The sequence below is a fragment of the Ceratotherium simum genome, chromosome 21 (genome assembly GCF_057802395.1).
Source record: "Ceratotherium simum simum isolate JZ-2026a chromosome 21, ASM5780239v1, whole genome shotgun sequence".
NCBI lineage: Eukaryota > Metazoa > Chordata > Mammalia > Perissodactyla > Rhinocerotidae > Ceratotherium > Ceratotherium simum.
In genome coordinates, this window is record NC_141920.1 from 23391340 (window position 1) to 23416673 (window position 25334).

At 48.9% G+C, this 25334-nt stretch overlaps 1 protein-coding gene and 1 long non-coding RNA gene across 10 annotated transcripts in view; one reads left to right on the plus strand and one right to left on the minus strand.

Annotated features, from left to right (window-relative positions):
• Nucleotides 1–7520: 7520 nt before the first annotated feature.
• TGIF2 (TGFB induced factor homeobox 2) lies at nucleotides 7521–24906 on the minus strand. Of its 5 annotated transcripts, none has more exons than XM_087445320.1 (3): nucleotides 24757–24906; nucleotides 19995–20219; nucleotides 7521–10289 (listed from the first exon to the last, which is right to left on the minus strand). In XM_087445320.1, exons 2-3 carry the CDS (start codon nucleotides 20184–20186, stop codon nucleotides 9768–9770), a joined length of 714 nt encoding a protein of 237 aa, XP_087301446.1. In that variant the 5' UTR covers nucleotides 20187–20219; nucleotides 24757–24906; the 3' UTR covers nucleotides 7521–9767. The 5 variants fall into 5 exon arrangements, with proteins under 5 accessions (XP_087301446.1, XP_004430493.1, XP_087301445.1 ...); XM_004430436.3 differs by lacking the exon at nucleotides 24757–24906 and adding an exon at nucleotides 24251–24411; XM_087445319.1 differs by lacking the exon at nucleotides 24757–24906 and adding an exon at nucleotides 23966–24072.
• A 109-nt stretch (nucleotides 24907–25015) lies between these two features.
• Nucleotides 25016–25334, plus strand: part of LOC147914230 (uncharacterized) — a 36788-nt gene continuing 36469 nt past the window's right edge. For all 5 annotated transcript variants that reach the window (XR_015555597.1, XR_015555594.1, XR_015555595.1 and 2 more), the window contains exon 1: nucleotides 25016–25165. This is a non-coding gene — a long non-coding RNA (uncharacterized LOC147914230). The remainder of the gene's footprint in view (nucleotides 25166–25334) is intronic.

The following is a 25334-nucleotide window of genomic DNA, read 5'->3' on the forward strand; positions in this document are numbered from 1 at the left end:
CCCCCCAAAGCCCCAGTAGATAGTTGTATGTCATAGCTGCACATCCTTCTAGTTGCTGTATGTGGGACGCCGCCTCAGCGTGGCCGGAGAAGCGCTGTGTCAGTGCACGCCTGGGATCCGAACCCGGGCTGCCAGTAGTGGAGCCCGCGCACTTAACTGCTAAGCCACGGGCCGGCCCTAAGCCATGGGGCCGGCCCTGCCTCTTTTCTGAACCAGTTTCCCTCCCATATGCAAAACTCTGGTAAAGCCTAACCAGCTCACTCCAGTTTGGAAGTGTACTATTGGTATACAGCCTCTTTTACAGACTCCCTGGTGGCCCGCGGCTCTGGAGACAAACTGATCACTCTGTCATAGAATGTTGGAAGAATACCTGGCCCACGGTCAAAGACAAAAATGGTAAGTTTTCAGTCTGCTGGGTGTATTGGTAAAGGTTTGTAATGGGGAATATGATCTGGGGGTTAGGGAAGACTAAGCACTGGAAGGAAGAGGAGGAGTTAAGAAGGGGAAGAGGGAGGGGAAGGGGAGAGAGCATTCCAGGAGATGAAATCATGTTGGCTAATGGTAAGGAATAAAGCCACAAGTTGGGGAAGGTGGGAGAGGGTCATGCTGAAGAATTTGTTTTTGTCCCAAGGGTGGACGAAGCCACAGAAAGGATTTGAGTAGGGGACACTCTTCAGGTTTGCGTCTTAGCAAGATCACTCTGGGTGCTATTGGAGGACTGGATCAGGGTGGGAGACTAGTTTAAAGACTGTTAAAGTTATTCAGGTGAGATTTGATGGGGGCACTGAAGATGGGGAAAATTGGAATAAAATGGAATTAATTATTTTTTAAAGCTTAAAAATTTTTTTAAATTGCTGTAAAATATACATAACAAAATTTACCATTTTTAAGTGTATTGTTCAGTGGCACAGTGAAGTACATTCACTTTGTTGTGTAGCCATCACCACCACCTATTTTCAGAACCCTTTCATCTTGCAAAACTGAAACTCTGTACCCATTAAACTATTAACTCCCAATTCTCCCCCCACCCCAGCTGCTGGCAACTGCCACTCTACTTTTGGTCTCTGAATTTGACTAAGTACCTCATGAGAATGGAATCTGACAGTATTTGTCCTTTTCTCATTGGTATATTTCACTTAGCATACTGTTTTCAAGGTTCATTCATGTTGTAGCACATGTCAGAATTTCCTTCCTTTTTAAGCTGAATAATAACTTTGTTAAATGTCCTTTGTATGTATATACCACATTTTGTTTATCCATTCATCTGTTGAGGGACACTTGGGCTGCTTCGACTTTTTTGCTATTGTGAATAATGCTACTATGAACATAGGTGCACGGATATATGTTCATATCCCTGCTTTCAATTCTTTTGGGTATATACCCAGAGTGGAATTGCTAGATCATATGATAATGCTATTTTTAATTTTTTGAGGAACCGCCATACTGTTTTCCATAGTGGCTGCACCATTTTACGTTCCTACCAACAATGCACAAGAGTTCCAATTTCACCACATCCTTCTAAACACTTGTTTTCTGTTTTTTTGATAATAGCCAACCTAATAGGTGTAAAGTGGTTATCTCATTGCAGTTTTGATTTGCTTTTCCATAATGATTCGTAATGTTTAGCATCTTTTCTTGTGCTTGTTGGCCATTTGTATATCTTCTTTGGAGAAATGTCTGTTCCAGACCTTTACCCATTTTTGAGTCTGGTTGTTTAGTTTTTTGTTGTTGAGTTGTAGGAGCTCTGTTTATTAATCTCTTATCATATATGTAATTTGCAAATATTTTCTCCCATTCTGTGAGTTGTCTTTTTATTCTGTTGCTAGTGTCCTTTAATACACAAAAGTTTTTAATTTTGATGAAGTCCATTTTGTCTCATTTTTTGTTGTTGTTGCCTGTGCCTTTGGTGTCATGTCCAAGAAATCATTGCCAAATCTAATGTCATCAAGGTTTTCACCTGTTTTCTTTTACGAGTTTTATAGTTTTAGCTCTTATGTTTAGGACTTTATCCATTTTGAGTTAATTTTTTATATGGTGTTAGGTAAGGGTCCAACTTCATTCTTGTACATGGGGATGTCCAGTTTTCCCAGCACCATTTGTTAAAAAGACTGTCCTTTCCTCATTGAATGGTCTTGGCATCCTTGTTGGAAATCGTTTGACCACGTATGCAAGGGTTTATTTCAGAGCTCTCTATTCTATTCCGCTGGTCTATTGGTCTGTCTTTATGCCAATAGCACACTGTTTTGATTATGTAGCTCTGTAGTAAGTTTTGAAATCAGGAAATGTGAGTCTTCCAACTTTGTTCTTCTTTTACAAGATTGTTTTGATTATTGGAAGTCCCTTAAGATTTCATATGAATTTTAGGATGAGTTGTTCTATTTCCGAAAAAAAAGTCATTGGGATTTTGATAGAGATTGCAATGAATCTGTAGATTGCTTTGGGTAGTATTGACAGCTTAACAATATCAAGTCTTCTAATCCATGAACACGAGATGTTTTTCCATTTATTTGTATCTTTAATTTCACTCAGTGATAATTTGTAGTTTTAAGTGTATAAGTCTTTCACCTCCTTGGTTAATTCCTAAGTATTTTATTCTTTTTGATGCTATTGTAAATGGAATTGTTTTCTTAATTTCTTTTTCGGATTGTTCATTGTTAGTGTATAGAAACACAACTGATTTTTATGTGCTGATATTTGTATCCTGCAGCTTTGCTGAATTCATTTATTAGTTCAGCAGTTTTTTTGTGGAATCCCTAGGGCTTTCTACATATACGCTCATATCATCTGCAGAGATAACTTTATTTCTTCCAAAACAAAAGAGTTAATTCTTTGTATGTCGTATTGTATTATATTGTAAAGCTCTGATCTTTTTTTTTTTAAATAATTATATTTATTTATTTATTTTGCCCCCAAAGCCCCAGTAGATAGTTGTATGTCATAGCTGCACATCCTTCTAGTTGCTGTATGTGGGACGAGGCCTCAGCATGGCCGGAGAAGCAGTGCGTCGGTGCGAACCCGGGCCGCCAGCAGTGGAGCGCACGCATTTAACCGCTAAGCCATGGGGCCGGCCCTAAAGCTCTGATCTTAACTCAGATTTATTAAGTTTGTGTTTACATGGGAGAAGAGGGGGGTGTCACAAAAAGTTATATTTGGAAGGGTCCTCAGATCCTGTAGTCCAGCCCAAGGTCACACAGCAAGTTAGAGGTTCAGTAGGCATCTGAAACCTGATCTGTGTTCCTCCTCTTAGCTTCTAGGAGCAGACAAAGCCAAGCTGGGAGCTAGGGTGGAGAGCCCTTGCCTAGAATGTATTTATGGGACTGAGAGTTGTTCCCTTTCTGCTTTCACCCAAGGCTTTCCTTATCTTAGGAAGTGGAGAATCTGGCTGAATCCCAGTGCATCCATCTGGTTAAAATAAACATCCTGGGTGGTCTAAGATGGAAAAGAACTTGAAGAGTCAGATCGAGAAGTGAAAGACAGATTTGAAAGTAGGACAGATTTTGCCTTTGTGAGGCTGGGGCTTTTTAGCACCAAATACATGATCTCAGCCTTGGGGCTGAGTATGTTCTCCCAGCTGAATGCCTGTCTACCACTGCCAGCTGCTTGTAGTAGGGTTTGGAGAGGAGGGTGCACTCTGAGGGGTAAGATTGTGGCCCCACCGGCCCCGTGGTGCAGTGGTTGCTGATGGCTCGGGTTCGGATCCCGGGCGTGCACCGAGGCACCGCTTGTCAGCCCATGCTGTGGCGGCGTCCCACATAAAGTGGAGGAAGATGGGCACGGATGTTAGCTCAGGGCCAGTCTTCCTCAGCAAAAAAAAAAAAAAAAAAAAGAGGAAGATTGGCATGGATGTTAGCTCAGGGCTGACCTTCCTCACAAGAAAAAAAAACAAAAAAGATTGCGGCCCCAGACAGACATAGATGGAATCACAGAAATCAGGAGGCCTAGGTGGGAAAAAGCTATGAGCTGTGGAAAGAGCACCTGTTGTGAAGTGGAAGTCTGGGTTTGTATCCTGGTCTCTTTTCTTTTTGCCTACAATGAATGTTTTACTAGCACTTATTGAGCCCTCACTATTGAGCCAGTTTTGCTAAATGTTCTGCATACATTTGTTTTCCCCCAAAAGTTGGCTGGGCTCTTAACCACTATACTGAACTCCTCTCCTTTTATCTTTATTTTAAATTTTTCTACAGTGAATGTGGATTACTTATGTAATTAAAATGACAATCTCAGGCAGGATACACTTGACCTTCAGGCCACCATAGACTCCTGGGGGGGCAAGAGGAAGTCAGATGGTTCAGGGAGGACTACTTGGTGGTACCCTTCTTCCTCTTGTCTTGTAACTTTGAAAGAGGATGTGCTGTCTTCCCAACTCATCGGTTTCCTGGAGATAAGTCAGTGTCCTGATGGTGAATGATGAGGCCCCTGGAGCAATAGCGTGAGAGTCTCCTGTGTCATCAGTGGAGAGTGCAGATTTCTGGACTGTTGTGGGGTAAGGTCTGGGAATTTGCATATTTATAAGCTCTTGTGATGATCTTGATGCATATTAAGGCTTTAGAACTACTTCTCTGGGTAATTAGTCCCAGTTCTGCCACTTAAAAGCTGGGTGGTATGGGGCAAGTTATTTCAACAGTTCTCTTTTACTCTCAGCCCTGTGCTGAGATGCCAGATAATAACCATAGATAATAACGGTAACATATGGATTATCCTTTTTCATCCTTGTAAGAGATGAATATTACTATTCCCACTTTATTGATGAGGAAACTGAAGTTTGGAGTGGTGAATTGACTTGTCTGTGGTCACAACAGGTAATTAAGTGACAGAACCAGAATTGGAACCCAGGCTTAGATCACAGAGAAGTGCTCTGGAAACTAGTAACATTGGGTGCAGTGATGATGATGATTTCCACACCCTCCTGAGTTCCAGACCTTAATCTCTACAGCTCTAGTGGCTAACATAGCAAGGTTACAGCCACGCCAAGGCAGATTTGGCTCCTGCCCTCTGGGAGCTTTCACAGTAGCAGCTTCCAAACTGCAGTGTACTTTCTTTTTTTTTTGTTTGAGGAAGATTGGCCCTGAGCTAACATCTATTGCCAATCTTCCTCTTTTTTTTTTTTTTCTTTTTTCTCCCCAAAGCCCCCAGTACATAGTTGTATATCCTAGTTGTAGGTCCTTCTAGTTCGTCTATGTGGAACGCCACCTCAGCATGGCTTCATGAGCGGTGAGTACGTCCACGCCTAGGATCTGAACCAGAGAACCCCGGGCCACTGAAGTGGAAGGCGCAAACTTAACCGCTGTGCCACCGTACTTTTTTTTTTTTAATTTTATTTATTTATTTATTCCCCCAAAGCCCCAGTAGATAGTTGTATGTCATAGCTGCACCTCCTTCTAGTTGCTGTATGTGGGACGCAGCCTCAGCATGGCCAGAGAAGCGGTGCGTCGGTGCGCGCCCGGGATCCGAACCCGGGCCACCAGCAGCGGAGCGCGTGCACTTAACCCCTTAGCCACGGGGCCGGCCCTCCACCGTACTTTTTAAATGCAGAGTTCTCAGTAGTCCCCTAGTGATTTTTATTCATAGGACTGAGTTGGGGAAACGTTTCCCAGTGGGGTCCATGAGGCTGGGGGTCCATGGAGAAATTACCACACTTTCAAAAATAATGGAAAGGAAGAGGCTTTCCTTGATCTCCAGTCTAAAGGGATACCCCCTGCCCCCATCCCTACCACTCTCTTTTTCCTTTTTTACTACTTGACACAGGGTCTAAGTTTACATTGATACCCAAGGACTTGAAGCATCATGATCCCCTTGTTAAGAAGAGGGGCGTAAAGAGGGGGTCAGGTAATACATAGCCAACACAACAGCAGGTACTCAAGACCAGGGAGGAGAAATGCATTTAAAAGCTAATTCCTAAATGAGACTGTTAGAGGAAAGGTAGATGTCGTTAGACAACATTCATAGCTTAGAGAAGGGCTCTAGCCACATTATCCCTGTCAACTTTCATTATTTAGAAGCATGCTCAGGGCCGGCCCTGTGGCTTGGTGGTTAAGTGCGCGCGCTGCGATGCTGGCGGCCCGGGTTTGGATCCCGGGTGCGCATCGAGGCACCACTTCTCCGTTCATCCTGAGGCCGAGTCCCACATGCAGCAACTAGAAGGATGTGCAGCTACGACACACAACTATCCACTGGGGCTTTGGGGGGAAAAAATAAAATAAATAAAATCTTTAAAAAAAAAAAAAAAAAAAAAAAAAGCATGCTCACACCAGGGTTCATGAATTTGAAGCTTGATGCAGAAGACACTTTTGGTTTCAATTCTCTTAAAAGTATTTGTAAGAAGCCATCTCTTCTGAGGCAGTCGAACCATCCAAATCACTTCCCCTTTTAGGGGAATATTAATATTCATTTTTCAGATGTAAAATGAGTATTAAACTTATTTCGAAGAAGAGCCCTTCAAGCATGTTCCTATTCTGTCCAGTTTGAGGGATACTGACGATGGAAGTGGGAAGACCAGGAGCTTGGATTTGGGGTTCTTTAATCTGGATAACTTGATTGGGGAGGCTCCATCTCCAAATTCCTAAAGGAGAGTGTCCTGTGGGAGAGATTCAATATCCTCCTTCCAGGTGTATTGGGGAGAAATCAGGAAAAAGCCAATTTGGTTCAGCAGAAAAAACTTCTCATGCTTAGCCCAAGCCATGTGAGATAGCTGGATGCCAATAGGCAGTGAACTGCCCATCACTAGTTCAAATAAGGTCTGGGTAGACCTCAAGGTGACCTTCAAGCAAGACAGACTTCAATTCATATCCTAGCTCCACTTAACACTGGCTGTGTAAGTACGCAAGTAACTTAAATCTCCAGTTTCTTTACCTATGAGAAGGGCATCTCACTTATGAGTGTGTGTACAAAATTTTTTAATTTTTGTGTGTACAAAAGTTAAGAGGTAATGAACATTACGCAGGACCACGCACATAGCAAGCCTCATTGTTTACTACTGTTGCAGACCTTGATTTTGCACTGTTTGGGCTGCAATTACAATGCATACTCATTTCATTATGACAGAAATGCATCCCACAGCTAGCTTAAGCAAAAAGGGGAATTTACTAGCTTACATAATATGAAGTCCAGAAGTGGCACTGGTTTTGCACATGACTAGAGCATCCATCTCCTCTCTGCTTCTTTCTGTGCTGGCTTCATATCGCAGTCATGCTCTTTCTTCATTGGGAGAGAGGGAGGACACAGTGGCCAGCTCCCTTAAGTTCCCTCACCACTCAGCAACCCCAAAGCTTGACTGTTGAACCCAGGGGAAACTGGTCCAGCTTGGACGCATATGTCCCTTGCAAGACTGTGATGAATGGGTCATGGAACCTGGTTGAGGCCAAGGAAATAAGGATGCAGGGTGCACAGCTCTTACAGGTGGCTACTAGAGGGAAGGTGCAAGAGGTAACAAGGAGTAATAAGTCAGCAATTACCCCATCTCCAGACTGGGCACAGGGTCACAGTGGATCAATCTGTGTCTGCTTTAAAAACAAAACAAAACAAAAACGAAAAACAACTTTATTTGACAAAAGACAAAAACAAAAGTTATTTACAGTAGTTTTTTGCTCAAATAATTCAACGGGATAACTGTGCTTCTCCTCCAGGTTTATCTCACAACCAAACCAAGCAGAGGCTGCCCCACCCCCAGCCTCCCCATCTTGCACGAGGGGGGAATGCCAACCAGAATTCAGCAGCATGGCTCTCTCACCCCTCACCACCTCCATTGCTCAGTGCACTGTGGGAAGGAAAAGTCCCACCCCAGCCCAATACACTTCCAGAGTCCCCTGCTTCAAGCATCTTGCAACAGTCACACAGATCTGGGCTCACAGACACGGGTGGGGTGGAGGAGGCTGAGCAAACAGCAGCTTCAACTAACCTTGAAGCTGCCTTGTTCATTCTTACCCAGCTGGGCCTCAGGAGGGTGAGGATCCCTGATCCCCCCGGGGCATGCAAGGAGCGGGCAGGGAGGCAAGAGGGAGCCTAGGAAACTTGCTCACTCACAGAGAGCAAAGCTCTCTCTCCTTAAATAACCAATCCCCACTCCCAAAGCGAAGGGTGGGCCAAGCCACTCAGAAGTAGAGGAGCCTCCCTGAAGGCTGCAGGGATCATTCTAGAAAGGGCAGAGCATATGTTGCTGCCTTTCTCCTGACCAGGCCCACCCAAGTCAGCCAACACCCAGGAACTCTCCCCCATGTGCCCAACTTGGCAACTTGAGGAAACTACAGGCTGGGGCTCCTGACCTGTCTTTTGGCCCAGTAACAATGTTATTCAGAACAAAAATATTTCGGCTAATAATAACCTAGGATTAGTGTTTCTTAGGATATATAAAGATGGGGTATATTGTTGTTGAATGCTGTCAGCAATGAAACAGCAAAATAAAAGTTGGGGAGGAGGAAGGAGAATAAGACCAACTGTGATCTGTTTCACTGTGAAGTTCAGGGCAGGAGCCTCTGCAACTCCAATTGAAAGAAAGGTGCAACACAAAGACACTCACTGCGAACAGGCTTCATAACCGATTTCCAGCCCCAGCCTCCTCTGAAGGCAGTTCCTCAGGCAGCTGGGGGTTCTATTGCCTGCTTCCTCCAGGAAGAGTTTCCTGCCACCATCGTGGGAAAAGCTGCCCATTTGAGTCAGCTACAAGGGCTTCCTGACCAGTAGATGGCTCACTTCTCTCCAAGTGGAGCTACTGGGAGCTTTTGACATTCTGGCCCCACTAATCCAAGTTCCTAAAGGAATTCAAAACTCAGGTTGCAGGGCAAAGCTTTCAAGGATAAAGAAGGGGAAAACATTAAAGAGAAAAAAAAAAACCCAATGCCTCAGTCTAGCTTACTTCCCCCATCCCCCCCAAATACAGTAAAAACAAAAATAAAAAAAAACAAACACCTCTCTGGTTTTGTCATCCTTCTCTGCTCTGCGCCTAGAAGGTTTGGTCAGATTCTCTGTTGGACCCTCTCTCTAGCTGTGGCTTTATCCTCTTCTGTGCCTGATGCAGAAAAGCCAAAGCCTATAAGTTTTTTTCTGCTTTTTTTTTTGGTAAACCAAACCAACAATAAAACAGCCATTTGGAATTTTGCAGAGATTTTGCTGGTCCCCAAAATAAAAATACTCCTTCCTTGTAAAACAATCACCAATTGCAGTGGTGGATCATTCCCAGTTCATCAGACTCCATCATGCAACGCACTCTCATTCCCCACACCTGGGCTAACTACTCCCATTAATGCAAACCACAGCAAAAAGGGAAAAATAAACACAAAGTTTAGTGAAAACCTAAACATTCAACTGGAGTCGGTTCTGTTACATGTGCTGGGTTCCTCTTTTCTTTTGTTCACACTTATGAACTTGGAATGTCCACACTTGGCTTAACAAAAAGAGGCCCAGCTCAGGGGCAACCTGGACCCAGCATAGGTCTGAACTTGGCAGGTTTCCTGTGCCCAGCCCAGGAAAGCAGGCTGGGACAAAGGTGTCCCGGGGATTCTCTGGAGAAGCAGCAGCAGCAGCACCATGCCTGTCTCCAATATCTCTTGGTCTCATCACTGAGGAGGCCTGGAGAAATGGCAGAGTCAGCAGAGGAGAGGTCCCCATCACAGTGCAGTGACACCAGCTGGTGTCTTCCTGCTGAAGACCTCTGAACAGAGGAGATGATCCTGATGTTTGGCAGTGATCCAAAGAAAACCCTCTGTATGAAAGGGAACCAGAACGGAAACCCAGGACAGCTGGCTCGAGCCTCGAGCACCCCTACTGGCAGGTGCCTACTTGGGGTTTTCAGAGACTAAGGGGATGGGAGTGTGCAGTAATGGGGGCGATGGGTCCTGCTGTTTCTGGAGCTCCATCTCAGCAGCCCTCTGTAGCGCCACCTCCACCAGCAGCTGGAAGCTGCTGAAGTCCTCCTTGTCCTGCTCTGGGGGTGTGGGTGGTGGCGTGTTGAAGAGTCCACCTGTGGGGCTTCCAGCTTCAGCCCTGGTCAGCAGGGTGAGTGTGCTGCCAGGGGTCACCAGGGGCTTGGGAGGCTCCAGCTCCCCTTGTGGGAAGGAGGCTGCTGGCTTTTCCCCTTGGCCTGAGTGGAGCGGCACGGAGCACACAGACAAGGAGAGCACATTGGTGGGGGCTGGTACGGACACAGCCAGCACCGAGGGGCTGCTGCCACGGGGGAGGGCCACATCTGAGGCCTTACCCCCGCGGCGCGAAATGGTGAATTGGTTGGGATCTTTGCCATCCTTCCGAAGCATGTCTGGGAGAAGCCGTCGGCGGGCGTTGATAAACCAGTTACATATCTGGAATGAGTATAAGAGACTGTGATCAGTTCACTCAATCAAAACCAGCTATGAAGTACCTATGTTCCAGGCTCCAGGAACACAGCAGCAAACGCCAGACACAATCCCAGCCCTCAGGTTCATGTTGGGAAGAGACAGGTAAAGAAGAAATCATACAAATGAATATAAAATTGCAACTGTGATTCAGCCAGTGAAGGGAAGGTACAATGGGGCTGTTGGAGACAATAATGGGAAGATCTGATGTAGTCTTTATGGACTCAGGGTGGTATTCTCTGAGGAAATGGCTGGTAAGTTGTTATCTGAAGGGTAAGCAGTAGTTTAGGTGGGAGGCAGGAAGGGAGAAGAGCTTTCGATTTAGCGGGATCAACCCTGAAAAGACCCCGTGGCAGGTGGTAGTAGAATGCCTATGAGGAACTCAGAGAAGGAAGGCCTGTATGGTTGGAGCTCAGAGTGGTAACTAGAGGTTACCTCCTACGGTGGGGATTTGGTTCTTTATTTTAAGGGCAAAGAGGAGCCGAAAGAGGGTTTTAAGCAAAAGAGCGACTTGCTATGTGGAGAACAGAGTGGAAGCAGGGAGAAAGGTTAGTAGTTAAAATTACGTTGACGGAGGTGATGAGAAGATGATGATTGTTTGATCTGTTTGGGAAACTGGAAATGACGGGATCTTGTGCCCAGTTGGATATGGGTGTATGAAAGAGGAGGGGATGGTGCCAAGGATGATTCACTCCTAAGTGTTTAGAGCAGGGTCTTGCTGCAGGCCAGAGAAAGAGCCACAAAGACACTAAGGTACCGTGAAAAAATTGTTTTAGAAGAAAAAATTGTTTCCAAGCAAAACCAGAATCAGTGGTTCCAGCTGAATGTGCATTCAACCAACATCCTTAAGTCTTTTTTTCCTACATGTTGCTGAGAAAGCTACCATTAACCTTGACCCCATTCTCATCTAGCTCATTGTTTAAATCAATCTTTTTAGACCTATGCATGAGGCATGAAATTTCTCACTGTTAAGTGGTATGCTGCAAAGCCAAGACATATCTAGCACCCTGTCCCATATCTGTCCGGACTCTCTTTTAACAGCCTCCAGTTTCATGGCCCTCCAGTCCAGCCTCTTCACTGGTTGTCACTTCTCTTTCTAAAATGCAGTGACTGTTATTCCTGTTCTAGAAAGCTGCCATTTGTCTCCTATTCCTACAGGCTTCAGTCCAGACTCTTGAGCCTGGGTGCTAAAACCTTCCCCTATCTTTCCAGCCCTGTATTCTTCAGCATGTGAAATTGCTCACCAGCCCTCATTCAGGGCCTATGCTTTTTTTTTTTCGAATAGCTCCATGACTTTTGTATATCACATTTCCTTCTTTCTGGAATGCTCTCTTCTCCACTTGGAGAATGCCTACTCCTCTAAGTCTTGGCTGATCTAAGATATTAGAGATAGGGCCAGAGTAGAGGAAATGGATTCAAAACATATCTCTATTCACCTATGGCTGGTGTAAGGCCTAGCAGTTTCTTTTCATACATGAATGAATGACGCCATCAGGGTAGATAACTGTTCAGTAGGAATGTGAATAGTTTCTGCACACCCGGGAGCAGCAGGCACCTAATCGTGGCATCATTCTTGACTATCTAAAAGATCAGCCACTTATACCCTCTTTCCTCTCATTTACTCCTAATGGCCTGGAGATGTGACAAGCAATCCTATAATAGCTCACCTGGGCATTAGTTAAAACCCATTATGGATTAGACTAGAAAACAGTTTCTTAGCTGCATGGCTGGTGTAAACTCATAAATACAAAACATGTTTTAAAAATTAACTCTTTCCTTAAACAGGCAAATACAACCCCTATCATTTTTATCCAAGTCCTTCTCCCTCTTGCCCTCCACTGGAGGGGCCACCATAGGGGAAAAGCTGCCTAATTACTTTCTTGCTAACTCAGGAGCAGGAGAGAAGAAACAGGGGAAACTGTGGGTGTGTGGGGGGCATGGGGCAGGGATGTGGCCTAGTAGATATCCACACGTCTAGGCATCTTTTGGGGAGCCTTCACTGAGAAGAGTTTACCAATAGCTGCCATTTACCGAGCACTGTACATCTACACAATTTTCTTCTAACAGTTACGTCAGCCCGAAGAGTTTGATCAATTCCCATTTTACTGATGAACATACTTAAAGCTCAGGCTAGAGACATCAGGCAGGATTCCACCTCCAGCCAGGGATCCCCAAGCCTGGGCCTTCGGATCTGGAGGAGCGGGAGCCCCTCCTCTCTGAATCTTTCTCTCAGGCTGTCACAGGGCCCCAGAGCCCAGCTTATTTTATTCACTACAACAGTCAAGTTAGAACTTCTCATTTTCCTGTCGCTTTCCCTTTCAAAGCTTCGTGCTCACTCAAATGATATTTATTGAGTGCTTCCTATGTGCCAGGCCCAGTTCTTGGTGCTGGGGATGTCTTTGTGAATTAAACAAACATGTACTCGGCCCTGTGGAGCTTACAGTCGATCTAGTTGTGGAGAATGGCAATGAACAAATACGGTGAATAGCCACCAATAAGTGCCAGGAGGGAAACAGACAGGAATAAAAGGGTAGCATATAAAGATAAGAGAGACTTCCGTAGATAAGGGGTCTGGGAAGGCTGAGACCTAAAGGATAGGAAAGAGCCAGCCATACAGAAAGCTAAGGGAAGAATGTTCTAGACAGAGAGAACAGCAAATGCCAAGGTCCTGAGGCAGGAAAGGGTTTGGTTTAAGGAACTGACAGAAGTAGGCAGGGCCGATCCCACTAGGCCAGAACACCATTGTATACCATTAAAAGGCCTAAATAGTGGCTTGACCTAAATTTCACACTCTAGGTCCTTCTCCTAGTCATGTCTCTTTTCTCCTCTCAGTTTATCAACAGATACTTACAGAGAATGTGTCAGTTGCTGTAGGGGGAAGAAAACACAGGAGCCCTCTCCCCTTCCCCTCCTGTGTGCTGGGATGTTAGGAACTGTGGGGGCTGCAGCAATGCCTAACATACCTCTAATGTTTGCTGGCTGGATCAAAGGCCTAGCTCTCCTCAGGGCTCCTGTACCAGTTTCATCTCCTACCTATCACCTTTCTTGGGTCATACCCAGGCAAGCCCTTGGGTACCATCTTCCTGTGGACTGTATCTGCCTCCACCCTGCCAAAGGGAGAGCCACCTATGACAGGAGATGGCCTGGCTCCTGGTCCAGCAGGCTGCAACGGCACTCACTCCATAGGTGACCCAAGGACAGCGCTTGGCCCCTGGCCCTGTCAGGCTGGGAAAGCTCCTGGGCAGGGCAGAGCCAGAGCCTTTTTGTGGCTTCTCTCCCTCCCCATTTCAGCTTGAAAGGACCCTGCCCCTGGGTTCTCATTTACCCATCTTCACCTCTATGGTCCTCCTGGTACAACTGAGCACACACACAACAGCCTGTATCAACAGACACCGGCTGAGCTGAATCCTGGCTAGAGTTGCAGGGAAGCCCCAAGGAGAGGTAAGGCTGAACGGCTTGGGTGTGACGAAGGAAGGGAGCTAATTAAGCATCTTTGATACCGGGTATCATGCCAGCTATCTCACCTGCATTATGTTTAATCTGCATACAAGCCTAGAAGGTAGTGAGCAGTGTCTCCCAAGTACTAAAGAGGGGATGGGGACTGGAAGAGATGAAAGAACTTGCCCAGAGTAACATAGCTTCCGAGTGCAGAGCTGGGACTCAAACCCAGGTCTCCTGGCTCTAGGGCCCCTACTTCTGTTCTTACTCTGCTTTGCTCTGTCTTATCAAACAGAATCATCATCATCCTAATCCTAAAAGCAAACATTTGTTCAACACAAAACATATCAGGTGCTGTTCTAAACATTTCCCATCTAATTACTCATTTAATCTTCAACAGCCTATCAGGTTCTGTGATGATCTCCATTTTATCCATTGAACCTTTGAAGAAACAGAGGCCCTGATCAGAGGGGTTCAGTAACTTGCTCAAGGTCACAAGCGCAAATACTGGGATCTGATCCAGACAGCCTGGTTCCAGGCAACCACCACTGCCAGGTGAAGAGACAACACTGAAGAGTCAGCCTGAGGCCTTTTCTCCTTGCTCAGATGCTTCCATCCCTCCATCCCCGCAGCCGCCGCCTCAGCCACCTGTGCCACAGGAGAGCACTGCACCTCTCCACCTCACCCCTGTATACACGGAAACAGTCAGGTCTCAGTGACCAGGGTCAAGCGAAGTAGGGATGAATGTTTTTGTTGAGAAAGCAGTCTCCGGGAGGGGAGCCTGGGCATTTACTAGCAGCTGTGTGGGCACCCAGCCCCTAGCTGCACCTCCCACTTTGGCTTATAATTCGGAGAAGAGAACAGCAGAAAAACACCCCCACACACACACTCTCCCACACACTCACCCTGGTCCACAGAAAACTTGGCAGCCCGCTGTCTGTTTTGTCTTCTCATCCGATAGAAATGCACAGCTGAGGGGGGCCGAGCAAAGGCAGGAGGTGCAGGCACAGCTGCACCACCAGTGCCAGCTGTGATAACGGGCTATCAGGATTTTCTATAGCCCCTTCCAGCTGCCCGACCCATGCCTAAGTCAGGAAAAGAGCATGTGACTTGCCCCTACTCAAGGTCCTTGAGGAGGTGGTAGGGAAAATGCCAAGGTGAATTCTCTGATTGATATGAAAAAACACAGCCTGGATCCCTGAAAGCTTGTCTCTACCATAAAACTGGGCCCTATGTGAAAGGCTGCTGCCCTACCAGTATTTTTTATCAGTGGCTGAGATGAAGGACACAGGAGGAATCACTGTGGCAAATGGGAATGGGAGGGGCAGCAGGAAGCTGATGAAGGCCATGAGGATGGAGCATCTGAAGAAGGCGACACAAGTGCTTTAATTTTAATGTCTTTTCAGCTGTGAAAGACAGAAGCAAAAGAGGAGAGAGAAGTGAAGGTGTGGAGAGACCTTTGCCAAACATCACGGTACCTCCACTTGTGTTGTGACCACCCATATCCAGGTGCTCTTAAAGGCAGCTGGCTGTGTTAGAATCACCTTGAGGGTGATGTTTAAAAATATCTATTTCTCCTCAGCTTTATAGATCCAGTGTGGGTTGGGGACAGAGTCAGGAATGTGTGTTTTTAAACAAGCTCCCCAGACTTCTGCTGCCCAGCTTAGGAACCAATAGTTTAACCCACTGGTTTAACTTGTCCTGGTAGGTCGAGCCCTTTATTTAAGCAAAAAAGCTTACACAAAAGCTCAAAAAATATATACACAGATGAAGGTGGGGAGACAGAGGTTGCCAGTGGGAAGAACTGGGAGGCAGCTAGCTTTGGAGCCAGAGTAAGGAGAGCAGCTTCCATCGATAAAGTGTCAGTGAGGACCAGGCCAACCCTCACCACACAGCAGGCCACAACTTCTGCACCAGGCTCCTTTCTTGCCTTATGCTCCATATCAGAGGAACTGCAGCCCCTCACCTCCACATTCCTTCAGGGCTGTCAGGACTCCATTCAAATGCAGCTTCCCCAGAGAAGCCTTTCCTAACAACCAGGGCAGCTCAGCTGACAACACACTGGTAATTAATTACATTGAATTCTTAGACCTTTAAAAGATGTCTTCCCTCCCCCAGGAGGCTACCCGAAGGCAGGGACAGTGCCTGTTTTATCGCTGTGTTTCCAGCACACAGCCCTGGGCCTGACACACAGTATACCCCCAGTCACTATGACAGAGTGCAGGAATGAGGCCTGAATCTCCCTGCCACACTTACCTTCCCTGCCCAAGAGGCAGCCCCTTAGAACAGTCAGAAACCACAGCAATAAAATGGGCTTAGAGGGTGTCACAGGGACCTGTGAAAGTCCTTCACAAACAACTTTTTTTTGGTCTGAGCCTCCCAACTGCCTCGCCCCAGGCAAGTACCAGCAAACCAGTTAGTTAAATGACTCATTGACTTGCTAATGAGATCGCTCTGGGGCGGGTTAAAGGAGACAATGAAAAGAGATGTCTCCAGGGAGAGAGAAAACAAGCTTGGCAAAAAGTTGATGCTTGTCAAGCCAGGTGATTGGTACCAGGGGTGCATTATAATATTCTCTTACTTTTGTGGATATTTGCAAATGTTTTTAATAAACAATGAAATTTTAAAAATTAAATACAGGAAAAAGAGCTGCCTCCAGGGACTTAAGCCAACTTTTCCAGATTGAGGAGCCACTACATTTCCTTACTTCTGAGGTCCTGACTGTTGACATTTCCAACACTTTATCTTCATATTCTGTCACTTCAGCATTTGTTTTCTGAGCACCTACAAGACACCAGGCACTGAGCTAAACAGTTGGGATATAGTGATCAGTAAGACTAGGCCTCTGGAGTTTAGTGTGTCCTAAAAAGCAATTCTAGTCAAGTGTCCAAAGGCTGACCCAGTCCGGGTGCTGTGGAGCACACACCTCCTCTTAGGGCTAGGAGTCTCCCTGGTCAGGGGCGGGAGCAAAGTGCTCTGGGGTATAGATCAGCGTGGCAGGAATGGGGGGGCCAGGGATGAGCCCCACTATGTAGATAGGGACAGGTGATGTTGTCATTAGGTTGGCAGGAGCCATTGAAGGGTTTTAAGTAGGGGGTGACAAGTGATCAGACAATGATAGGTTGGACTAGGGTAGGAAAGAAGCCATATTCAGAAATATTTAAGGAGTAAATGTATAGGAATTGGTGACTGACCAAATGAGCTGAGAAAGGGCTATCAAGGGGAACCTCTTAGAAAGGGAAGGAGCCAGCTTGGCAGGGTTATCACTTATCAATAAGGAAATCTGAGGTGCCTGTAAGACCTCCAACAGAGGTGTATGGCGGGGGCCGTTTGAGATTCATGGTACAGTTTCCATCAAGGAGTGCCAGATGGTCCCCACTGCTCCTTAACGCTCAGCATGACTCTAAAGCAGCGTGGCCACCACTGGAGCCCCACTCACCAGGGGATATTGGGACCCAGCCGGCCCTTGCTTAGAAGTCTCCAGCAGCTAATCCTTGCCCCAGACGTACATTTCTCTAAGTGGGAGCTGGGGATGTGTCATTCTAGGGGTCCACTAGTTCTCCACAAGAACGTTTTGACTTTGTCTTTCTATTTTGATCACAAGTAGGAGTACCGTGGCCTGTGGCAACCCAGACCTGCTCAACTCCAGAGTCAGTGCCTCTGTCATCCTACACAGCACAGCTCTGTCAGCAAACACCATCCACCATCTTATATTAGTGCAGTTAGACGGAATCTCATTGGTTTTACATTTACTTAACTTTGGAAAACTATTTGGTTTTTTATAGCTGTGTATAAGAGCAAAAGCAAGTTTTTTACCCAGTTTTATGTTTGTACATGCTTAAGTGATGTGATAATAAAAACGACTCAAGTCAACATGTTGGGGGGAAGGGCGGTCCCTGAAAAATATTTTCTTTAAAAGGATTTGGTACATTACTCAGATTTGAGAAACAGTGTCTCTGACAAAAAGCAGTTTCAATACAGTGTGACAAGTGGTTTGACAGCACAGGGTATAAGGCACACTGGGAATACAAAGGCGGCCTCAAACCTAGGATGGGGGAGTCAGAAAATGCTTTCACGAGAAAATGCTTAAATGGAGTGACCCCGGTTGAGAAAGGTCAGGAAGAAGCCAAGGAAAAGGCCTGGAGGCCCAAGGGGTCGAGGGCCCCATGGACAGGAACAACTGAGAGATGAGGCTGGTAAGCTCCGAAGCAGTTTGGACTCTATCCTGAGGACAGTGGGGTCCATGGAGTGTGTGACACAATCAGATTTGCACTTTTGTGTTCAAGAGAGTGTACTGAAGGAACAAGGCTGGAGGCAGGAAGAGCAGCAACGAGGCTCGGTACGTAATCCTGACTTTCAGGCTCCAGCCTTTGGCCTGTGTTCTACATCCTGTGAATTCAAGTCCACCTCTTCTGGGAGGCCTTTTGAGGGTCCAGGCCAGCTCCAAAGCCCTGCCCCGGGTCTCTGCTGACTTCTGTCCCAGCTGTGATCATTTTTTGCAGAGATCAGTGGCCAGGTCTTCCCTTGCTTCCCATCCCAGACTAGACACTCCTTGAGGGTAGGAATGTTGTCTGGTTCCTCTCTGAGATCCCAACTCTGTCCAGCACAGAGATGGGCATAGTGGGGTATTTGGCAGTACACTGTGAGATGCCAGGCCCTGCTAGACACCTGGGGTCAGTCCAAGACCTATGATATAGGAGAGATGAGGATGAAAAGGAGAGGAGAAGCACCCACTCTATGCCAAACACCTCACAGTGAGCCTTAATTCTTCTCAGTTCCTCCTCCTTACACACTATGAAAGTGCTATAATCATCTCCCTTTCCAGATGAAGATACATGAGGCTCAGAGAGGAGGCAGTGACTGGCCAAGCTCCAGGCTTCCTCTTGTGAAGAAGATGGGATCTGAGTTAGCATCTGTAACTAAAGCCTTTCTCATAGACAGATTCCGATTAACCACTGCCCAGCGAGTATAAAGTCAGGTGACAGGAGTTCTGAAGGCTGAATACTCACCATGAGGCTTCATGGAGGAGGGACAGAAGCTGGGAAGACATGGGAGGCTCAGAGTAGGGTAAGGGAAGGAGGAAGAGACAGCACCACGGATTAAAGTAATGGGCTAGAAAACAACAGAGGTGGAAAGGGAGGCAGGAGGGGTTGGGGTAGAGGCTTGGCTGGCTCATGAAGGGAGCAGTAGGGGCCAGTGGGGCAGGCGGTAGGCCTTTGCTAGGCTGAGGGCCTGCCCTGTGTCTCCCAGGTACGTGAGAACTAAATTGGAGGCAAGGCAGTGGTAGTCCAGGGTGTCCTGCCTCAGCACCGTGAAAACAGAACCAAAACACCTGTAGGTCAGCAGTCGGGCAATTCAGAGGAGATAATGACCTTGCACTCTGACAAAAAGTGGATAACACGATCTTTTGAGTGTGCTCATGTGCATGGTTTACAAAGCACTTTCATATCCAATTCTGAATCTGTTCCTCACAACAGTTCAGTCAGGCAGGGGAAGATTCTAACCCCCACTTTACAGATGGGAAAATCAGGATGTGGTCCCCAGCTCCTATGTGGCAGAACTGGGTTTTGAGCCCAGAACTCCTGGCTTCTGCCCTTTCCTTGACCATGATTCCAACTCTTTTTTTTTGGTGAGGAAAATGCCCTGAGCCAACACCTGCTGCCAATCTTCCTCTTTTTTTGCTTGAGAAAGGGTGGCCCTGGGCTAACATCCAAGCCCATCTTCTTCTATTTTTTGTATGTGGGACGCCACCACAGAATGGCTTGATGAGTGGTGTAGGTCTGTGCCCGGGGTCCAAACCTGCAAACCCTGGTGCCACCAAAGCGGAGCACGCCGAACTTAACTACTGCACCACCAGGCCAGCCCAACTCATTTTTTAACCACACTGCTGATCCCAGCTGTCCCCTGCAACCAAGTCACCATCCAAGTACTGCTCTGGGGCTGGAAGCTCAGTCTCAATCCCAGTGTCTGGAATCCCAGACACTCAATGCCTTCTCACCGCCTCCAATGTTGATGATGACACCTAGACGTTAATATTGATTCTTTGCCTCTTTAGAATGCTCTAAAAGCTGAAATCTAGTTGTAATGGTTTCACGTCACTGTCTTCCTTTGAGGCAGGGAGAGTAGGTGTTCTCATCTGACCCAAGACGACACTGAGACCCAGAAAGGGGAAGTGACCATCCAAGGCCACACAGTGTGTCCTAGAACCCAGGTCTCCTGCTACCTGCTCCTTACCTGCAGCACTGACAGGTTGGTCTGTCCAGAAAGACTCAGCTTCTCCTGCTCTGAGGGGTAGGCATTGTAGCGGTGCAAGTACAGCCAGTCCCGGAGGATCTTCACCGACTCCTTGGGCAGGTTCCCTCTGCGCTTCCTCTTGCCTGCCAGGGAGAGGAGACCTTCATCCTCGCCCAGATCACTGTCTGACATGGTGTCTAGAGGCTAGGCTGGACCTCGGCAAGCCTGGAACAAGTGACAAAGGGGATGGGGATATTATTACCATGCATGGCCTCTCACCTTTTCCTAGTCTCCATACACACCATTACTAGAGCCTGGGACACCAGAAACAGGAGAATTGAAATTCAAAGTCTCAGGCCATACCATAGCCTGAGCAAGCTAGAAGGCCTCAGTCCAAAATGCCTCCATTTCATGGGGTCAGTAGATGCCTACTGAAATAAATGGCAGCTCATTAATAAGCAGTACCAGACTAGGGCCGGCCCCGTGGCTTAGCGGTTAAGTGCGCATGCTCCGCTACTGGAGGCCCAGGTTCGGATCCCGGGTGCGCACCGACGCACCACTTGTCCAGCCATGCTGAGGCTGCGTCCCACATACAGCAACTAGAAGGATGTGCAACTATGACATACAACTATCTGCTGGGGGCTTTTTTTGGGGGAAAAAAAGGAGGAGGATTGGCAATAGATGTTAGCTCAGAGCCGTTCTTGCTCAGCAAAAAGAGGAGGATTGGCATGGATGTTAGCTCGGCGCTGATCTTCCTCACAAAAAAAAAAAAAAGCAGTACCAGACGAAGTAATTACAACTACCATGGACATGTTTTCCATGCTCTGTACTGAGCACTTTACATTTATTATCTCATTCAATCCTCATAAAGCCTTTGTAAGAGAGACACTACTATTATCATTTTATAGATGAGAAAACCACGGCCCAGAGAGATTAGGAAAGTCACCCAAGATACTGTGGCCATTAAACAGTTACCATGTGACCCAGTAATTTCACTCCTAGGTATATCTACCCAAGAGAAATGAAAACCTATGTCCACACAGAATCTTTTTTTAATTTTAATTTTTCTTTTTTTTTGAGGACGATCAGCCCTGAGCTAACATCCATGCCAATCCTCCTCTTTTTGCTGAGGAAGACTGGCCCTGGGCTAACATCCGTGCCCATCTTCCTCCACTTTATATGGGACGCCGCCACAGCATGGCTTGACAAGCCGTGTGTTGGTGCGCGCCCGGGGTTCTGAACCCCGGGCCGCCAGCAGCAGAGTGTGCGCACTTAACCAATACGCCATGGGGCCAGCCCCCCCCACAGAACCTTGTACACAAATGTTTACAGCAACATCATTCATAATAGCCAAAAGGTGGAAACAACCCAAGTGTCTATCAACAGATGAATGGATAAACAAAATGTGGTCTGCCATACAGTGGAATATTATTTGGCCATAAAAAGGCCTGAAGTCCTGATCCATGCTACAGTGTGGATGAACCTTGAAAATATTACGCTAAGTGAAAGAAGCAAATCACAAAAAACACATATTATATGATTCCATTTTTTATGAAATGTCCAGAATGGGCTGGAGAGGGAAGAGAAGGGTGATAGGTAAAAGGTACGGAGTTTCTTTTTGAGGTGATAAAAATGTCCTAAAATTGACTGTGGTGATAGTTGTATAGTTGTGAACATACTAAAAACCACTGATTTGTTTGCTTTAAATGGGTGAGTTGTATGGTATGTGAATTATATCTCAATAAAGCTGCTATGGAAAAAAAATCTCACCTCCAGGATATGGTGTGGAAGTAGGGTTTGGACCAAGGTAGTTTGTCACCCCCTTCCCGCCCACCTTATACCATCTTGCCTCCTAGGTCTCCCAAGACGCAGTGAGGAGTCTGGAAAATCTATCAATTACCATGGTCCTACAGCAATCCATGTAACATTTATTGTGCACCTACTCTGTACTTTGCAGAGAGAGTGTCGAGTCATCCCTACTGGTTGTATCTCAGACATTTTCCTTTGTCATTTAGCCCCTGGCCCGGTCCCAGAATCAACTCCTCAAAAATCCAGATAAATCAACAAGGCTAGCTCTGGACCCTCCAATTTGCCTGTGTGACCATGGGCAAGTGTCCTCCCCTCTCTGGGCTTGAGCCCCCTGTTCACCTGTCAAATGAAGGAAGATGTTTCCCTAGACAACCCAACTCAGTTGTTCATCCTACTGACAAACTTCTTGTTCACACATGCCTCATCGATCTACATTTTAAAACCAAAAGTTCCAGGCCAAGCTGATGCCAGAATCTCAAGGCTCCTCCCTCCTCAGCCTTTTAACAGCTCCCCAGCAGGCTGGGCCAACAGACTCTGGCATCTCCCAGGTTTTGTTTCCTCGACTTGGGCCTGAGCCCAGATATCTGGGCTGGCTAGCCCAGGCTTTCGAGGGAAGGGTCCACCCTCCCAGCCAGGCCACCTGGAGGTGAGACAGGCATTGGTTAGAGGTGCCCCTCAGCACCAAGAGCAGGCTGCTGTCTGAGGTCAGGTTTCTGAGGTCTAGCTGGCCAGGACAGTTGGGATCTGGGCTCAGGGATGCAGCCCTGGCAGGCTGTGAGTTTACTCAAGGTTATCTATACAAATTCCACCCTGGCTGCCAGCCAAGTCCCAGTCTGCAGAGTTCCAGGGGTGGCCCGTGGAGATGACTCCTCAGTCCACACAGACTTCTCTCTCCACCATAGTATCCTGCACCACAGTCCGCTACCAATCCGGGAGGTTTCCCACATATACACCCCACACTCACACCGTCACACCAGGCAACTCTCTAACAGCCACTCAGATAACTGGCACCAACCCATCGCTCAGCCCCTGGAACTCCCATGATTTTCACAGACAAAGACAGCACACACACAGTTTACAAATCCCACGTCTAGCGCGAACAACTGGTACCCACAAAACCAGCCCAATCCTGGACACATGCCCACCCACGAATTCCAACCGACCCGCCCACCCACGATCTCTGACTGGGAAAACGCCAGACGTCATCACACCAGCGATCAGTTCTTACCCTAACTGGCCTGGGGCAGCACCCTCTCGACACAACAGCCTGCGCACCCTCCTACATACACACTCCACCACGCCGACCTGCAGCCACTCCCGCACGAACTTTCTGACAACTCCCCCAGCCCGGCCCGACACTCCCCCGGGCGGCACACTCGCGCTGCATTCCCAACAGTTCACACAAAGCGCGCAGCCTCCCCCGCGGCCCAGACCGAGTCGGAGCACATGGTTCCCGGGGCGGCAGGGGATCGGCCTGCGCTCGGGGCGCCTGCACCCCTCAGCCCCTCGCTCCGCGTCAGACTCGGCGCTCCAGCTCCCCCGCGGGCCCGCAATCTCGGTGGGGCGGGGGCTCTGGAAGAAAAAAAACTCACGTGTCTGTCCCGGGGCAGGAAAAAGTTTGGTTCCCACCCCCTTCCCCCGCCGCTCGGCGCTGGCTGACTCTTCGGGGCGCGGGGCCGGCCGAGCCTGCGCGCTCGGCTTTGTGCTCCGAACTCGGCCCGGAGGGGGAGGGGAGGGGGCTGGGCTCCCACCTCCGCGCCGCCCCCCCACCCCCAGCCCTGCGCCCAGACTCCATGTTGGCCGCCCCCTGCCCGGAGACTGCGCGCTGCGCCCGCGGGAGGCTCGGCTCGCGCTCGGCCTGCCCGAGGGTCCCGGCGCGAACAAACTTTCTTCGGGTCGCCGGCCCCACGCGCCCCGCTTCCTTGGCCCGCCTGGGAGTGACAGATGCCTCAGAGACAGACTTTCCTTTGTTCCAAAGGAAAGGGGAACTCGCGCGGGCTCCCTAGCCCCCCCAGCCCCGGGCACTTCCCGCTGCCCCCACCCGCAGCTGTCACTCTCAGCGGCCCCCTCCCCGGCTCGGCCGCGGCGGGGGGTGGGGGGCCTGCCGGCGGTTAGCAACGTGCACTTTTGAAACCAAACAAACCCGCCCCCCGCGCGCTCACCCCGGCCCGGGGCAGGGGCGGCCCTGTCCCGGGGTGGGATCCTAGAGAGCTGAGACCCCGAAAAGGGGCCCAAGCGAGCTTCCTCACGGGGGGTGGGACAGCCCCCCACCCGCCCCCGCCGGCACACCGCAGTCGGGACTCACAAACACAACCGAGCTCACTACACCCACAATCGCACGCGCCAGGACGCCGCCCCCTCCCCCGCCCGGCCAAGAAAAGGAAACTTTCCAAGTTGTCCGCGCGCCCCCCGCCCCCATCTGCCGCCCTCCTGCGCCCCGTACTGACTTTTCCGAGCGACTTTTCCGTCCACGCGGCCTTGGGCTCGGTCCGGGGCGTCCTGGCAGGGGGCGGGGGGCGCTGGGGGAGCGCGCCGCGTACCTGCCGGGCCTGACACTCGGCCTGACAGCTCGCGGCTGGAAAGCACCTCGCGGCCTGACGTCAGATCCCCTCTCCTCCCCTCCGCGCTCTCCTCGCCCTCCCCCACCCGCCCCGAGGGAGAAAACAAACTTTGTGCGGAGCGCGGCGAGCTACGCCCACCCCCCGCGGGGCGGGCCGACGGCGGCGAGGGGCTTCGCCCCGCCCCGCGCGCCCAGAGGGGGCGGGGCCGGGAGGGCACCTTCTTCCTGCGCCCACCCCCACCCTCAGGAATGCCACATGGCCTCCGAGGAGGAGTGGCGGGGACCCAGGCTCGGGAGAGTCAGCTTGGGGGCAGGAAGTGGTCCGTCTGTCCTTTCGGAGAGCATTTCCGGAGCGCCCACTGTGTGCTCCACGCTGGGGGTGGGGGCCGTTACCCTGAGGAGAAGTAATGCAAATGCTGACGGTCGTAAGTCCCCTTCCTCTCCCGCCGGCGCGGGGCTTCTTCCCATTGCACCGGGAGGAAACTGAGGCCCAGGCGCTGAATGCGACCCCTGTTCTGCCCTCAAGGGCCGTTGAGGCGGGTGGAAAGCCGCCTGAGACAGAACCCCGAAGCACGCAGCTCCAGGCTCTAGCACACAGTGGCGGCCGGAGGTCAAAACAGCCGGCGCTTCGGGAGGGTCTAACGCAAGGAGGCTGAGCCAGGCGTTTCGCGTGTATCACCCCGTCTAGTCCTCGGGTTACGGGGTAGGTGCTGTTATGGAGCAGTCCCTGGTGTACCCATGAGCTGCGGAGAGGCTCTTGGCTTGCTTTTTGTCACGCAGACGACCAGTGTCCTTCAGCCAGGTGGGTCGGAGAGCGGAGCCTGGAGCCTTGAAGGAGGCAGACCGCCCGTCTCCGGGCTCCCAGCGCTCCCGGACGGTTTCTCTTCCCTCTGCCCGCAGCACCCAACCAGCGTTTCCCTTGGTCTTCCCCAACTCTGTCAGCACTCTTCCCTGCTCTTTGCTCTCTACCA

Coding starts and splice junctions, on each gene's coding strand:
- TGIF2 (XM_087445320.1), bottom strand. CDS start 20,186: ATGTCAGACAGTGATCTGGGCGAGGATGAAGGTCTCCTCTCCCTGGCA. Junction 10,290..19,994: donor CCAACCTGTCAGTGCTGCAG/GTAAGGAGCAGG, acceptor TACTCATTCCAG/ATATGTAACTGGTTTATCAA.